The 17587-nt window shown below is 37.3% G+C and overlaps 2 protein-coding genes across 4 annotated transcripts in view; both read left to right on the forward strand.

Annotated features, from left to right (window-relative positions):
- Positions 1 to 679: 679 nt before the first annotated feature.
- On the forward strand, positions 680 to 8152 carry CMTR2 (cap methyltransferase 2). Of its 3 annotated transcripts, none has more exons than XM_002920945.4 (2): positions 680 to 1115; positions 4590 to 8152. In XM_002920945.4, exon 2 carries the CDS (start codon positions 4609 to 4611, stop codon positions 6907 to 6909), a length of 2301 nt encoding a protein of 766 aa, XP_002920991.1. In that variant the 5' UTR covers positions 680 to 1115; positions 4590 to 4608; the 3' UTR covers positions 6910 to 8152. The 3 variants fall into 3 exon arrangements, with proteins under 3 accessions (XP_002920991.1, XP_011225479.1, XP_034493917.1); XM_011227177.3 differs by having other exon boundaries at positions 680 to 907; XM_034638026.1 differs by lacking the exon at positions 680 to 1115 and adding an exon at positions 1131 to 1718.
- A 3730-nt stretch (positions 8153 to 11882) lies between these two features.
- The window catches only part of HYDIN (HYDIN axonemal central pair apparatus protein), a 363532-nt gene continuing 357827 nt past the window's right edge, over positions 11883 to 17587 (forward strand). Inside the window, exon 1 of the mRNA XM_034638025.1 lies at positions 11883 to 12550. The gene's annotated coding sequence lies outside the window, so the exon portion shown is untranslated. The remainder of the gene's footprint in view (positions 12551 to 17587) is intronic.

Consider the following 17587-nt stretch of genomic DNA (forward strand, 5'->3'; position numbering starts at 1 on the left):
CCCACAGCATATAAATCTATTTCTCCATATTCTCACCAACAATGGTCATTATCGATCTTTTTAATCTTTGCTAAATTGGGTGAAAAGGAAATTTATTGTTTTCATTTCCAACTCTTTTTTTTTTTTAAATAATAGGTTAAAATTTTTTGTATATATTTACTGGACGTTTTACTTGTTTTGGATGACCTGTTCAAATTTTCTCCCAATTTTCCTTTGAGATTGTCTTTTCCTTCCTGGTTTATAAACATATATATGTTATAATAACAGAGTGTTATCTCGCAGTTTGCCTAGTTTGTCTTTTAACCTCATATTGTCTTTCAAGCACCAGCATTAACTCCACCTGTGTTAACAAACCAACTTCTGCCTAACAGCCTTAGAAAGCCTTGCCCGCCCGAAGGCCAGGTGGGCGGAACCAGCGTGTCCTGGACAGGTTTGCCCCGTCCCATCCTGTCAAAACCAGGGATGTACTGTATGGTGACTAACATAATATAATAAAAAAATTATTATAATAAAAAAATAAATTGATAACAATTTAACTTCAAAAAAAAAAGCAAGCCTTCCCCGCCCGAAGGCCAGGTAGGCGGAGCCAGCGTGTCCTAGACAGGTTTGCCCCGCCCCATCCTGCCCCACCCACCTCCCCGCCGAGGGGCGGGGCCAGAGGACGCCCCGCCTCCGCGAGAACCTTCCGTTGCCATAGAAGCCGTGGGCGCGGAGGCTGGCGCTTCCCAGCTCCAGTACCCAGCGGAGAAACGAAACCTAGGGAGCGAGGGCTTCGGTGCTGCGAGAGTCGCCGGCGTGCGTAACGTTGACGCGTGACGCCAGCCCAGCCTCGAGGCGCGTGCGCAATGTGGCTTTCAGGACCCTCTGGCCGCTGTCTGCCGACGTTCCGCGGCGGCGCGGCCTGGAGGTGGGTTCCCGCTTCTGGTGTTGCGAGGGCGGGCCAGGGCCTTTTTCCCGGCCTTTCGGCGCGCCATCTAGGCGCCTCAGACCTTTAGGAGCGACAGTTCCGGGAAGCAGCCCTGGGAGCGGAAGTGGAGGATGGTTCCCTCGAGTGAGGAGAGAGAGTGAAGCGCCGCCTCTCTAGACCCCGGGGGCCGAGGTGGGCGTGAGCGAAGGTAATCAGACCCGGCTTCCGAGGCTGGTCCTCCTTCGGCTTTGCAGAGGGTGAGGCGGGGGCTGGGACTAAGGTTCTTCCAGGTCAGGAGGGAATCGGGCCGCTCGAATGGAGCTTGGGACACACTTCAGGTGAAACGAGATCTTGGGTGCCCCTGGCCCAAAGTAAAGCGGTGGATAGACTCTAGCTATTATTTTCACCGTTGCTGGGACGAGGAGTTGCCAGAAACACTTCTAAAACTACTTTGTATTACAGCGTTAATTGGAGAGGGAGCTGTTGTTGAGATATTGGGGGTTTTGTGCCCGGCCCACGACTTTTGCAGGTATTTACTTTGGGGTTTGGGCAGGGGTTACATGACTTTTCCACTCGAATCTGCAAAACAAGGATGGTAACACCCTCCTAGCAGAATTGTGATGCCACAAAACTCTATAGAGTGCTTAATGAAGGAAACAGAGGAACATACCGGAAACTTTTTTCTTGTGTAAACCCCGTGTTTTGTTGTTTTTTAAATTTTTGGTCATGCATTGAAGTGCTGGAGTGAAGTTGAAGTGCTTTAATATGACTCCTATTCGGAACCTAATCAGAGGAGTGCCGTTTGTGCTAAGTATGATATACATTCATTCATTCAATAAATGCTCACTGAGTGTTTACTATGCACTAAGCACTGTTGTAACCTCGGGGTGATAATTGAGTCAACAGAACAAAGATCCTTGCCTTGTGGAGCTTAGATTCTAGTTTGGGGAAGACAATAATGAACATAATAAGCAAATCATATGTTTAGAAGGAAAAGAGAGTCATGGAAAAAAAGTACAACTAGGTCCATACCTTTACCATTGGTGGTAGTGCAAGATGCGATTAGGATGTCAAGGTGGGTTTCATAGAGAAATTACACGTGAGTAAATATTTGAAGGAGGTGAGGGAGTTAGCTGTGCAGGTAATCTGAAGGAAGAGAGTTCCAAGTAGAGGGATTGATTAAGACTTGCAGGTTGCAATGCACCTGGTGTTTAAGTGAACAGCAATAAAACTTGTGTGGCTGGAGCAGAATGAATAAGGGAAATTACAGACAGGTTAGAGATAGGTTGGGGCTGGAGGGCAGAAATCTTCAAGGTCCTTGTGGGCTACTGTAAGGACCGTGGCATTTACTTTGAGTGAAATGGGGAGCCAAAGGAGGCAAAGATAGAAGAGACCAGTTCAGTTAGAAGGCTGTGGCAGTAGTCAAGCAGAGAATTGACCATGTCTACAATTAGGAGGCTGGTAGCTGGAGGTGGGTGGATTCTGGGAATTTGATAGGAGCAAATAAAGGTTGGATTATAGACCTGAGCACTATTTTATATATATATACACATATGTATATATATATATATTCAACATCTATAATTTTTTGTAAATATATAAGATAAAATCTTGATTTGTGTACCACAGGTGTAGTCAGGAAGAACAATGGAGTGTTTGAATCACTTTAGTTTTTCTCATGTGAATGTAATTATCTATTAAGTTAGGTAAGATTTCAGAGGTCACCTACAGCCATTAAGTAGTCTGTGAAATTAGACTAAAATCAGACTTTTTCCAAAATAGAATATAGTTGCGATCTAAACATTGTAGTTTCCAGTAAGCCCAGTGGGAAGTAAGACAGAATAACTTGTAATAAACTTTCCTTTGCTTTTATTTAGTATTTTAATGAATGTGGCAATGCCTCATTTTTGCCTTCTTTCAGAAATCTGTCTGAGGGGCGCTTGCGTGGCTCAATTAAGCGTCTGCCTCCGGCTCAGGGTGTGATCCTGGCGTTCTGGGATCGAGCCCCACATCAGGCTCCTCCGCTGGGAGCCTGCTTCTTCCACACCCACTCCCCCTGCTTGTGTTCCCTCTCTCGCTGCCTGTCTCTTTCTCTGTCAAATAAATAAATAAAATCTTTAAAAAAAAAATCTGTCTGAATATAGCTTCTAACAGTAAAAAAAAAAAAGATAAGAAAAAGGTATTGATGGGCAAGTGTGACTATTAAGTATACTCTGTATTGTAAATATACTGTGGCAAACAAATGACTAAGAAGATACTTGTTACTTCAAGAAGCTTACAAGCTAGTGGAGTATACAGGGTTGTAAATAATTTAAACAAAATATAAGCAGATGAAAAAAGTATGCCAAAAGAACAGTACAAAATAAGTGCTCATAGAATACAGTCTTTTGGATATTATTGTATTTATTGTGGCATTAGCTCACCTTTGTTTCCCATTTTAATCATCAAACACTGGCTTTTTGCAGGATGGTGGTTTCATTGTCAGTCTTTTGTGTTTGACAAATTTAGATTCTGTTTAAAAAACTGGTGTAGAATGCATTGAATATGCTAAGTAAATGCAGAGCTTATGAACCAAAGGACCTATTAATTAACATTGAGCCAACAGGTACTGTGTAATACTTACAGCTCTATCTGCTGGGATGTATGACTTAGGCCGACACTAGGCCATTAAGCCATGCTTCTTTCCCTTATAGCTCTTTCCCTCTCCAGTAGACAGATGTTTTTGGTTTCTTAGGTGGCGTTAGAACACGGAATGTGGGGGGGACTGTTTATAATTTGTATATTCGGTGAGGATATTTCTTCAATTTAAAGATCCTCTATCAAAGTGTGTTACGTTTTAGTGCAAGAAGATACAGTATTTTATAGTGGAGGCACGGAGCTGTCTGAGCAGATGAGACAGGAATCTAGCTTAGAGACATGCCAGGTTGAACTCTAGTTCAGTTTCAGCATTGAGCTGAATAGAGGCTAACCAGTCAGGTACACCACAGTTACCAAGCAGTATGGTGATGAGTGTTAGTTGGTGGCCTGTAAAGATGATTTGGTACCCCCGAAGTGCATGTCTTAGCAAGAGGGTGAGATCTGGACGGAAGGTGTACTTGGCAGTCCTTGTGGGTGAATAAGTGTGTGGTGGCAGAGAGGCTTGGTAGCAACACCAGTAATGGGTTCAGGTGTAGAATCTTCTTCTGGAAGGAGGTGAGATTTGGAGGGAACTAAAAAAAGCTAAAAGTTACTTGTTAAAATTTGATCAAAGGTCAAGGGATGACTCTTATTAGTCTGAGAGTGTGTTTGGGGCCATGTGGGTGGTGTCTCAGCCATGGGTAGAGGAAAATTTTGGGAAGGAGCTAGATGGATTACTGTGTTACTATGAGTTGCCATCACTGATGAATATTCGTTTATATACTTTTTATGTGCTAGCGTGTTTTATCCTCATCTTTTAAATAAGAGATTCAAAGATGTAGTTTGCCCAAGGCCACTTTTTAGCTGTGGATTTGAGCTCAGGTCCCTTGGATGTAAAAGCCTTTACTCTTTCCTTATTCCAAATTGCCTCATTATGTAACAGAATGTGCTGACATTAGCCTTCTCATTTTATGTGGTTTGTCATGAGTATGATCTGATTTGCTGTGGATGAGATTTCACTCACTAATAAATTTGATTCATTTAATTATGTGTTTTCTTTTTCTAGATTTTAATTTAATTTGAAAATGAGTAAGTGCAGAAAGCCATCACTGGGTTCAAGTCCTGAGACATTCAGCCCAGATGTTCTTGCTGACATTTTTGAACTCTTTGCCAAGAACTTTTCTTATGGCAAGCCACTTAATAATGAGTGGCAGTTACCAGATCCCAGTGAGATTTTCACTTGTGACCACACGGAATTTAATACATTGCTTGATTTGAAGAACTCCCTAAATGAAGTAAAAAACCTACTGAGTGATAAGAAATTGGATGAGTGGCATGAACACACTGCTTTCACTAATAAAGCTGGAAAAATAATTTCTCATGTGAAAAAATCTGTGAACGCTGAACTTTGTACTCAAGCATGGTGTAAGTTTCATGAAATTTTGTGCAGCTTTCCACTTATTCCACAGGAGGCTTTTCAGAATGGAAAACTGAATTCTCTACACCTTTGTGAAGCTCCTGGAGCTTTTATAGCTAGTCTCAATCACTACTTAAAATCCCATCGATTCCCCTGTGATTGGAGTTGGGTAGCTAATACTTTAAATCCATACCATGAAGCAAATGACAATCTTATGATGATTATGGATGACCGACTTATTGCGAATACTTTACATTGGTGGTACTTTGGTCCAGATAACACTGGTGATATCATGACCTTGAAATACCTGACTGGACTTCAGAATTTCGTAAGCAACATGGCTACCATTCACTTGATCACCGCAGATGGGAGTTTTGATTGCCAAGGAAACCCAGGTGAACAAGAAGCTTTAGTCTCTTCTTTGCATTACTGTGAGGTTGTCACTGCTCTGACGACTCTTGGAAATGGTGGCTCTTTTGTTCTGAAGATGTTTACTTTGTTTGAACATTGTTCCATAAACCTGATGTACCTGCTAAACTGTTCCTTTGACCAAGTCCACGTTTTTAAACCTGCTACTAGCAAGGCAGGGAACTCAGAAGTCTATGTGGTTTGTCTCCACTATAAGGGAAGAGAGGCAATCCATCCTCTGTTATCTAAGATGGTGCTGAATTTTGGGACGGAAATGACCCAGAAAGCTCTCTTTCCCCATCATGTGATTCCCGAATCTTTTCTTAAAAGGCATGAAGAATGTTGTATGTTCTTTCATAAATACCAGCTAGAGACTATTTCTGAGAACATTCGTCTGTTTCAGTGTATGGGAAAAGGGGAACAAACAAAGCTGAATAATTTAAGGGACTGTGCTGTTCAATATTTTATGCAAAAGTTTCAGTTGAAGCCTCTTTCCAGAAATAATTGGCTAGTGAAAAAATCTAATATTGGTTGTAGTACAAATACAAAATGGTTTGGGCAGAGGAACAGATATTTTAAAACCTATAATGAAAGGAAAATGCTGGAAACCCTTTCATGGAAAGATAAGGTGGCCAAAGGATACTTTAATATTTGGGCGGAAGAACATGCTGTGTATCATTCTGGGCAAAGTTCTCTCTTAGAAGGGACAGCTTCCAGTCTTGAGTGTCACTTATGGCATATCTTAGAGGGAAAGAAACTGCCAAAGGTAAAGTGTTCTCCTTTCTGTGATGGTGAAATTTTAAAGACTCTTAATGAAGCAATTGAAAAGTCATTAGGAGGACCCTTGAATTTGGATTCCAAGTTCTGGCCCAAAAAGCAGTATTACTGTTCTTGTCACATTTTTACTGAAGAACTGATATTTTCTGAGTTGTTCAGCCTTACCAAGTGCCTTCAGGGTGAGCAGGCGGTAGAACCAAGCAACCAAATAAAGTGCCTGCTTGTGGGCCTTCCAACCCTCCGTGATACCAGAACGCGTATACCACTGGATGTTCACCTCCTGGAATCAGCTGAACTCATGACTTTCAGCTGCTCGTTGCTTCATGATGGAGACCCGACTTACCAGCAGCTGTTTCTGGACTGCCTTCTACATTCGCTGCAGCAGCTTCATACAGGAGATGTTATGATTTTGCCTGTACTTTCTTGTTTTACCAGATTTATGGCTGGTTTGATCTTTGTACTCCACAGCTGTTTTAGATTCATCACATTTTCTTGTCCCACTGCTTCTGAGCCCCTGAAGACCTGTGCAGTCCTGCTATGTGTTGGTTATCAGGACCTTCCAAATCCCGTTTTCCAGTATCTGCAGAACGTGAATGAATTGTTGAGCTCTTTGCTGAAATCTGACGCACCCCAGCAGGTTTTACAGTTTGTGCCCATGGAGGTGCTCCTAAAGGGGGCACTACTTGATTTTTTGTGGGATTTAAATGCTGCCATTGCTAAAAGGCATTTGCATGTAATTATTCAAGGAGAGAGAGAAGAAATCATTGGCAGCCTTCAGCTGTGATGTTGAACTTGTCCTTTCTGAGATTTAACTTTATGGCTTCCTACAGTTTCCATTGTTATTTCAGCCCTTTGCTATTTAAAACCTTTCAATAGGGGGAAAGGCTAACTTTTGTATCATTGAAAGTCTCAGTATTTCGGGAAAACTACCAGCTAATTCTGATCTCATATATATGCCTCTAGGCATAGAGTTTTCCATGTGGTGCAATCTATACAGTGATCACATTCAACCTGAAACATGAGATGCACATATACAGTTGGGGTGGACACACTCGTACTTATTTAAGCAGTTTACTTGATCTTATCTGTTTCAAGATTTGCACCCATGTGCCTTCATCCGGATTAGATTTTTTTCCAACTGGTTTCCTCAGTGGCTAACGCTATTAATAAATTGAGAGAGGTCTTCGATGAAAGGAGGTAAGCCACTCCTCAGCAGCGCTGGTTTTCTTTAATACTGACCACATCAGTTGTGGATTTGGGGAACAACTCTTTCAGAATGCTCAGAATGTGCCATTTCTTGCCTTTAGGTCATTGACCCAATTTACTCGTGTGGTTCAAATGAAGCTATGTGCTGTTTTATGAATATTTTAATAACCACAGCCATCCAGCCAGAAAGGATATCAGGACAGCTTCAAACCAAAAATCATGTTTAAAACAATTAAAAATCACTGTGTCTAGTACATACCTGTATCATGAAAAGCTTCATTTAGCAATGCTGTAGTAATCTTTAATTTCCAGGAAATAATCTGTGCGCTAACAGATTTTTTTAGATTGTAAAATAGTGTGTATGGACTCATATTGGGGACATATGAATGTAATGAACAGAGAGAATCCTGAAGAAAAATTTTTACACTTCCAGAATGATAGTTCAGCATGTAAATTTTTTAAATCTTATTTCTTTGAAAGTAGCACTTTACCAAAAGATTAACCATGAGATGGTTATTTTATCAGTTGTGTCTGATTTCTTTTGAAATATATGTATTTGACAGTATAAATGAGCTTTTCTGGCAAACTGTATTAAGCAGATCTTCATTACTTTGAAATTCCACAAAGTGGAGAATGTTTATATTCTCACATGTGCATTTTAGAATTTTCGTTAGTGATATAAAAAAATAGATGTATTCTCTGATATATTTGGTTGATAAATATTAATCTGAATTTTTTTCATGTTCTTTGCTATTTTTTGAGTTCCATTATAGATTTATGAATAAAGTCATTAGAAGAGAGATTTTGTGTTCGTCTTTTTTAAAGAGACTCATGGGGGAAGTTAAAAATATAACTTGGAAACATTTTTTCTAAGGAAGGTTTGAATGGGAGTTAATGTTCCTTCATTTCCTCTGATTTGTATTCATTAAAATTTAGTCCTTATTATTGTAATATTTATGGAATTTCTACTTCGGGAAAGAAACTGAATACTTAAGGGAGGGAGGATAAGGGGGTAGATTGAGTTCTTGCCAGGGAGGGTGTGGAGGCCTGGAGGTAGATTTCCAGAAGAAATGTGATTTCTTACCGGTCACTGTGGAAGCAGTTCCAGTTGTATAATGACAGAAGTCTGACAGAAAATTGGTTACCAGGAGAGAATTAAAAACCACTCTCGGAAAAACGTTTTGCACCTAAGAGTCTTTATGCCTTGGTGGGTTTGGTCCAATACAATGATGCAGTTTATTTTTGCTTATTTTAACTAGTTCCTTTGAATGAAGTTGAGAGCCTAGGTCAGGGTACTGGTATTAAAACTTTCTTTTAAGCACCTCAAATAACCATTGAATGCTTAGGGTTTTTTTGTTGTTTTGTTTTTTTGTTTTTTTAACACTAATCCATCTCTTTTGGAATATATGGCATACTGGTGTATATTAGAATATATTTTGGTATCTAACTTGTCTTTCGAATCAGTTGCTGTTCATCTGATTTTTTGGATTCATATTTGCTCTATAGGTGAGATAGGACTTGAAGGTTCAGATTGAACTGGATGTGGAGGACAGGTACCAATGACTTATAGGAACTTCTCTTTGAGAAAAAGGGGAGGAAAAGTGCTGTTCAAAAAATGAATGACAAGAAGACTGTAAGGTGAGACGTGATTTGTACATCAAGATTGTTACTTTTATTTTAAAAAATTTTTATTTGTAGATCTTGAGATTTTTGACTTAATCGTGGTGCTTTTTGAAGAGAATTTTTTTAACAGGCAGAAAATGTAAACTTCACAAATATGTTTTCTAAAAAACTTAGATGAGAAATAGGTCTTATAAATTTAATTTCTTCAATGTTAATTTTTGTTCTCCCTAGGAAGAAGTTTTATATTTTAGTGGAGGCCTTTATATATTATCTTAATGTTACTTAAATATTTAAATTCATTGAAAATGTCTTTTCTGGAATAAATTAAAGGTCGAATTTGTGGATTTACTCCATCTTTAAAATAGTTGTTTTGTTTAAAAAGATTTGTATTAAAATTTTTTTTTACTCCAGAGATCTTGGAGTGGAATGAAAGAAGCATTTAAAAAATTAGGGAGAGTTGGAAAAAAAAGTTGATTGATGCTTTTGTTATCTTACTTATTTTTGATGAGACTATACCTGGTCTTTAAAAATATATAAACCTTATTTTTCACTTCCAGTTGAACTCATTATAGTTATACTACTGTGGCATGGGTAAATGAAATCAGTTAATCCCTTACATTCTCGTATTTTTAGAAACGAAAATGTTGACTATCAACCCAACCAAAATCTTATTTTCCATGTTTAAATACTTTTCCATATTTAAATTGATTTGCAAATAAAAGGGTAACACTGAAATTTCATTTAGTGTATTTTTGCTTTCTAGATGAAAGTAAAGGGGCGCCTGGGTGGCACAGCAGTTAAGCATCTGCCTCCGGCTCAGGGAGTGATCCTGGCGTTATGGGATCGAGCCCCACATCAGGCTCCTCCTCTGTGAGCCTGCTTCTTCCTCTCCCACTCCCCCTGCTTTGTGTTCCCTCTCTCTGGCTGTCTCTATCTCTGTCAAATAAATAAATAAAATCTTAAAAAAAAAAAAAGTAAGAAATAGGACATTTTTAGTTTCACTTTTTTAATTGTTTTAAACATTAATGATTATCATTTTTATAAAAGCAGTATATGCTTACAAAGATTTTAAAGCATGAGGGTTTTTTGCTAATTTTTATGTTCTAAAAAATAAAAACGTTAATTAAACTCATACGGTTAGGCCTTATTTAAATGTCCTTTGTTACCTGTTTAATACATTTTGAACAAAACTTAGATTTAATGTAAATGTTATCCTCTACTAAAATGATGAAAAATTACTATATGTAGATGGTACAGATACGCAAGGCCTGACTGAAAATTTACTACATAGTTACTATTGAAAATAGAGACTCTATTATTTGATAATAGGCCTCCTCACCTTTTTATTTTATTTTATTTTATTTTATTTTATTTTTACTGGATTAAACTCATTTCAGGCTGATTTTAGGAGCAGAACTAATCATAAAACAAAAATTTTAGTATTCCCTAATGAATTTCTTTTTTTTTTTTTTTTTTTTTTAAAGATTTTATTTATTTATTCGATAGAGATAGCCAGCGAGAGAGGGAACACAAGCAGGGGGAGTGGGAGAGGAAGAAGCAGGCTCATAGCAGAGGAGCCTGATGTGGGGCTCGATCCCATAACGCCGGGACCACGCCCTGAGCCGAAGGCAGACGCTTAACCGCTGTGCCACCCAGGCGCCCCTCCCTAATGAATTTCTATTTGAATGGTAAACATATTTTAGAGCTGGCCTAATGGCCAAGTAGCGAGTAAACTAAAAGCATACAATACATAGTACTCATAATATGTAGGTATGTTTTAGGGCATGTAATTAAAGCCATAATCCTCAAAATTTATAATGAGTTCTTGATTGTTATTTTGTACTTCTAATCAATGCATTCTTTATATATAGTAGCAATCTTCGAATAAGGAGTTCTGCCCCCCACCCCCACCCTCACCAATCCGCTACTTATGTTTTCTTAGTTTGAACCAATACAGAAGATCAACATAACTTATCTTTGGATAGTACAAGTTTATACTGGAATGTTTCGGGAAGAGGTGAAGCTGCTTTATAACCACAGATATGGTGAAGATACCCGCTGTTTTTTATTAGTAAAAATATTTAGAAATTACCTGTCATTGAGCATAGGTTAGCATTTAATTTTATTCAAATGAAAATTTTATTTATAAGTCTGATCTGCTTGTGGTCACATACAGGTTGTATACTTATCGACAAGTCGTATCCAGAGTAATATTTTCTCTAATTTTCTTGGGACTTTATTCTTTCTGTCTTTCCAGAGTATCTTTATAGACCAGCTAGGTGGAATTCTGTGTTTATTGTGTGCCCAGTGTGGCAGCATCACTGTAGCCTGTTACCAGACTTTTAATATTATTTATTATTTAAAATTGCAGCCACCTTGTTGATTTGTGGGTTAAATTTGTCATAATACAATTAAGGAAAACATTTGTAGAGGTTATTCTTTTTCTCTAAACTATTTGTGTACATTCTGCCGAAAAGTTATTTTTGCTAAAATGATTCTATAGACCTTTGTGGATAAACATATTTTATTTACATGTATATCTGCCTCTTTTTGCTATTTAAGCTTGTGCTTCAACACCAAATTATTTTACTGGGCAAGACAGATGTGCTTTTACTGTCTCGGCTTTTGAGAATTTCTGTTGTTTCCAGTGCATTTCAAGATTGAAAAATTAGTCTGCATACTAGACTGGTTGAGAAATTTCAAAAGAAGCACAAACATATCCTAGTGATTTTTTTTTTTTTTTAGAGTAAACATCATTCCTGTAACTATTTGATAACTCCAGTAATACGAATCTTTTTCTGGAGCTGTTGGACTTACTGCTTCAGTCATTCAATCTGAGCATTACCTTAAATTAAGCAATATTCCATTGTTCTTTCTTTTTTTCTCCATTCTTTCATTTTCTTTCCAGAATTATAAATTCAAGGGCAGGGTACTATGGCATATACTTATATTTCATATGGTCAATATAGGTGTCTTCAGGATACTATTTGATTTTTATATTATAGAAAATTTACGAACGTACACAAAATTAAAATCATGTTAACAACCCCTCATGTACCCTCGGCCAGTTTCCATTAACTACTGACATTTTGCTTAACTTGCTTTATCTTCCTACCCCCCCTTTTTATGGAGTATTTTAAAACAAATTCATGAAATCTGTCTTAACAGATAAGGACTTTATCACATGTGACAAAATTAATATCACCCAATACTTAGTCTATGTTCAAATTTTCCAGGTTGTCTCAAAAGTGCCTTTTTATAGTTGGTTCAAATAAGGACCCGAATAAGGTTGACCCATTGTATTTGCTTAATGTGCCTCTGAAGTCTATTTATTTAGAAGTCCCTCACCCCATTCTGTAGCCCCAACATTTTCTTTTCTAACCCATGTTAACTGTCCTGTACTTTTCCACATGCTGAATTTGGCTGATTGTCTTTTGATTTGTATCTCCATGCCACATATTTCCTATAAATTGGTACTTAGATACAGAGGATTGATTACCTTTGGAAGAAAGCTTCATAAGTGATATTGTGTACTTCCTTTTTTGTCAGATCATGAAGCACAAAATGGCTGGTTGCCCCCTCTCAGTGACATTAAGGTCAGTCAGATTCAGATGTCATCCTTATTTATACACTACATTTTTCTATCGATCTTTCATTTAATCATTTTAGCATTTAATGGGTATTGATACTTAGCTCTATTAGAGTTTGCAAATTAATGATTAACCACATTTCTTCAGTATTAATTGGACTTTATAACACGTATTGAAGTCATCCATTTATTTTTTGGGGGGAATAGTTTGTTCAGGAAAAACATGGGAGAAGTGCTTCATTTTTTAAAACACTTAAGTTTTCAGAAAAATAAGGTGGTGTTTTAGCAACCCTCAAATGTGACTAATGAAATTTTGTGTGTGTGTGTTTTTTAACTATCTTTAGGTGCTCATGGATTGTTATGTATTTGACATATTTTAATCAGTTAACAAATACTGTTCTCATTTGATGCTCGAATTACTCTATTTTGACTTGGGTGAGTGGGGGAAGGGCTCCTTCAAGTTGATACCCACGTCATTTTTTACATAATTCAAACAGTCTGTGATAGCTTGTATACTTTCTGGCACAACATATGCCCAGGTCATCTTGTATATTTCTGCCCATACCTGACATCTTCCTGACCTTAATGGGAATGTCTACAGTGCAGTGGTTCTCAAGCTTTTTGGACTCAAGACTCAGTAAACTCTCTTAAAAATTACTGAAGAATCCGAAGAGCTTTTGTTCACTGGAGTTATATCTGTTGAGATGTTCCGTGTCAGAAGCTAAGCTGTTAAAAATTTTAAGTTTCATTAATTAATTGAGAAATAACTGATAAAACTATTGTGTTAACATAAATACATTTTACAAAAAATAACTTTCAAAACAAAAGTGAGAAGCATGGCAGTGTTTACATTTTTGCAGATCTTTTTTTGTCTTCATAATAGAAGACAGATTCTCATATCTGTTTTATATTCAGTCTGTTGCATTACATTGTTTTAGTTGAAGTAGTTAAGAAAATCTGGAAAAGGAAGGAGTATTTTAATAACCTTTTTGGGTAATTATGATGTTCTTCGATGCTACTCCACAACTTGACAGGTGATAGTTTCTTAAAAGTTGGTTGCAAAGAAGAATCTGAAACTATATTAATGAACTTTTTGTACTCTATTAAAATGCATCGGTCTGTCTTGCACTTTGAAGGGATCGCTTACTCACACATGGTTTTGTAACCCCATGAATTTGTCATTTGGAAAATGAGTTCATTGAGTTATGCAGATCTTGCAAATGTCTGACGCATTTGATTTATATGGTACCAAAAAAAAATAGCTTTTTTTTTTTTAAAAGATTTTATTTATTTATTCGACAGAGGTAGAGACAGCCAGCGAGAGAGGGAACACAAGCAGGGGGAGTGGGAGAGGAAGAAGCAGGCTCATAGCAGAGGAGCCTGATGTGGGGCTCTATCCCACAACGCCGGGATCACGCCCTGAGCCGAAGGCAGACGCTTAACTGCTGTGCCACACAGGCACCCCCCCAAAAAATAGCATTTTTAAACATCACTGCTGATCTCACCAGAAAAAAATCTAAGTATTGAGAAGCTGTCAAACTTAGGGTGGTGGACAAAAATTTTCGAAAATTTTAATTTTTGCTTGAATGCTTGAATTCTCTCTTAGTGACACATAACTATCTGTTGTTTTCCTTGAAATGAGAGCTCCCCTTATTAATTATTGAGGAAGTATCTGTCAAATACCTAAGTCTATAACTATAAACTATAACTACGAACTATATTATAGCTATGGTTTGTCTGCCAGTTGTTCTTCCAAGTAAATATGATGTTCCATGAAAAATACACCACTTCAGTTTGCAGCTCACTTGCACAAATGCTTTTCCTGGTGACAGCCATCCTACGAAGTGCTTTCTACGTACTTCCTATTTCTTCATCTGGGATTTTTTTTTTTTAAGATTTTATTTATTTATGTGACAGGGAGACAGCCAGCGAGAGAGGGAACAGAAGCAGGGGGAGTGGGAGAGGAAGAAGCAGGCTCCCAGCATAGGAGCCGATGTGGGACTCGATCCCGGGAGGCCGGGATCACGCTCTGAGCTGAAGGCAGACGCTTAACGACTGCGCTACCCAGGCGCCCCCCATCTGGGATATTAAAGGCATGGACTCAACAGTTAAAACTTAATAAATTTAATTATTTTTACTACTTCATCCAGGACATTCTTAAGTAAAAAAAATTGCTCTTTTTTCTACCACCATGAACATGTGTGTTGAAGAATACAGTGACTCCTGAGAGGAGTTTAGTGCCACTCTCTTGATTTGTGCTAAGTTACCAGCAATTCTGCCTACCACGGCTTTTGGATCATCAGTAAAACTATTGACATAAAGGGGAAATAAATAATGTCTTGGTTTGGAGCCACAGACTGTGGTTGGAGAACTGTTGTCCTAGTCTATTCCCATTACATCAGCTGCTGATTTTTTAAAGTTTATTTTCTTATTTTTATTTATATATATTTTCGAGGCTTTTAAAAAACATAAATGTTGTTTTTCCATTGCAAAAATCTGTGGAGATGAGTATATTTTTCTCTTTAGTTCTATTAAAATGATTAATTAATAGATTTCCAAATACTGGACCCCTCTTACATTTCTGGAATAAATACTACTTGATCATAATGGATTTTTGGATTCTGTTTGCTAATATTTTATTTACAATTTTTGCATTAATATTAATAAATGAGATTGGTTTATAATTGTCTTTTATTATGCAGTGTTTGGTTTTGGAATCGATGTTAAATTTGCATTATAAAAATAATTTGAATATTTTTTCTTTCAATGCTCTGAAATAATTTAAGTAGCATTTACATCATCTGATCTTTACAGGTTTGTTAGACTTTGTGAAATCAGCTGAGCCTAGCGTCTTTTTGGTAGGGGAGATCTTTTATGACTTTCTACTTCTATATTTCTTTTTACATAATTCACTTGTTTAGGATGTTTATTTCATATAGTTGTACAAAATAGTCTCATGATTTACAAAAATCCTGTTTTGACCTTGTTTCTTTTGTGTGCTTGTGCTTTCTCATCTTTTAAAAGTCAACAGTTTCTGTGTTGTTGATTAGTTTTCAAAGAACCAGCTATTTTGGTTTACTTACTGTTTTTTTCTAACTCCTCGATTTCTGCTTTATTTTTAAAAATTGAGATATAATTGACATATAACATGACATTAGTTTCAGGTGTACAACATGATTGTATGTGAAATTATCATAATAAGTTTAGTTAATATTCATCACTGTACAGTTATAATATTTTTCTTATGATGTGAAAGATCTGCTTTCTTAGCAACTTTCAATATAACACAGCGTTATTAACCATGTATATGTATATATAAAACCCCCGCCACTGGGGCACCTGGGTGGCTCAGTCAGTTAAGTGTCTGCCTTCGGCTCAGATCATGATCCCAGGGTCCTGGGATGCAGCCCCGCATCCAGCTACCTCTCCTCCCTGCTCTAGCTCTTTCTCGCTAGCTCTGTCTCTTTCTCTCAAATAAATATAAAAAAATCTTTAAAAAAAAAAACCAGACCAAAAAACCCTGCCGCTGGCAAACACCAATCTGTTCTCTGTATTCATGAGCTTGTTAAAAAAATTTTTTAAATATTGTGCATATAAATGAGATCATATGGTATTTATCTTTTTCCATCTGACTTACTTCACTTAGCATAAAGCCCTTAAGGTCCATCATGTTGTTGCAAATGGCAGGATGTCCCTTTTTTTTTTAAATGACTGAATAATATTTTATCTTCTTTATCCATTCATCCATCAGTGGACACGTAGGCTGTTTCCATGTTCTGGCTATTGTGAATAATGCTGCAATGAACATGGGAGTGCAGGTATCTTTTTGAGTTAGTGTTTTCATTTCTTTCAGATTAAAAACTCAAGTGGAATTGCTGGATCATATGGTAGCTCTATTTTTAATGTTTTGAGGGACTTCCATACTGTTTCAGTGGAGTAAAACATAGAGGCTGCACCAATTTACATTCCCACCAACAGTGCACGAGGGTTCCTTTAATCCACATCCTCACCAGCACTTATTTCTTGTTTTTTTGATAATAGCCATTCTAACAGGTGTGAGGAAATACCTCATTGTGGTTTTGACTTGCATTTTCCCAATGATAAATAATGTTGAGCATCTTTTCATGTACCTGTTTGCCATCTGTAGGTCTTCTTTAGAAAAATATCTATTCGGATCCTCTGCCCATTTTTTAATTGGGTTGTTGTTGTTTTGCTATTGAGTTGTATGAGTTCTTTATGTATTTTGGATATTAACCCCTTACCAGACAAATCATTTGCAAATATTTTCTCCCAATCCGTGAACATGGAATATCTTTCCATTTATTTGTGTCTTCTTTAATTCTTTCATCATTGTCTTACAGTTTTCAGTGTATAGGTCTTTTACCTCTTTGGTTAAATTTATTGCTAGGTATTTTATTTTATTTTTTGATGCAGTTGAAAATTGGATTGTTTTCTTAATTTTTCTTGTGATAGTTTTTTATTAGTGTATAGAAACATAATAGGTTTTTGTATATTCATTTGTTATCCCGCAACTTCGTTGAATTTTTTTTATTAACTCTTAACAGTTTTTTGGTAGAGTCTTAATATATTCTGTATATGTCATCTGCAAATAGTGACAGTTTTACTTCTTTCTTTCCAATTTGGATGACTTTTTTTTATTATTATTTTTTAAAATTTTTTTATTATATTATGTTAGTCGCCATCCAGTACATCCCTGGCTTTTGATGCAAAGTTCAATGATTCCTTAGTTGTGTATAACACCCAGTGCACCATGCAATACATGCCTTCCTTAATACCCATCACCAGCCTATCTCATTCCCCCACCCCCCTCCCCTCTGAAGCCCTCAGTTTGTTTCTCAGAGTCCATAGTCTCTCATGCTTCATTCCCCCTTCTGATTACCCCCCCTTTCTTTATCCCTTTCTTCCCCTACCGATCTTCCTAGTTCTTATGTTCCATAGATGAGAGAAATGTTATGATAATTGTCTTTCTCTGCTTGACTTATTTCACTTAGCATTACCTCCCAGTGCCGTCCATGTTGCAGCA

This window comes from Ailuropoda melanoleuca, chromosome 12, assembly GCF_002007445.2.
Source record: "Ailuropoda melanoleuca isolate Jingjing chromosome 12, ASM200744v2, whole genome shotgun sequence".
In the NCBI taxonomy this organism is placed as follows: domain Eukaryota; kingdom Metazoa; phylum Chordata; class Mammalia; order Carnivora; family Ursidae; genus Ailuropoda; species Ailuropoda melanoleuca.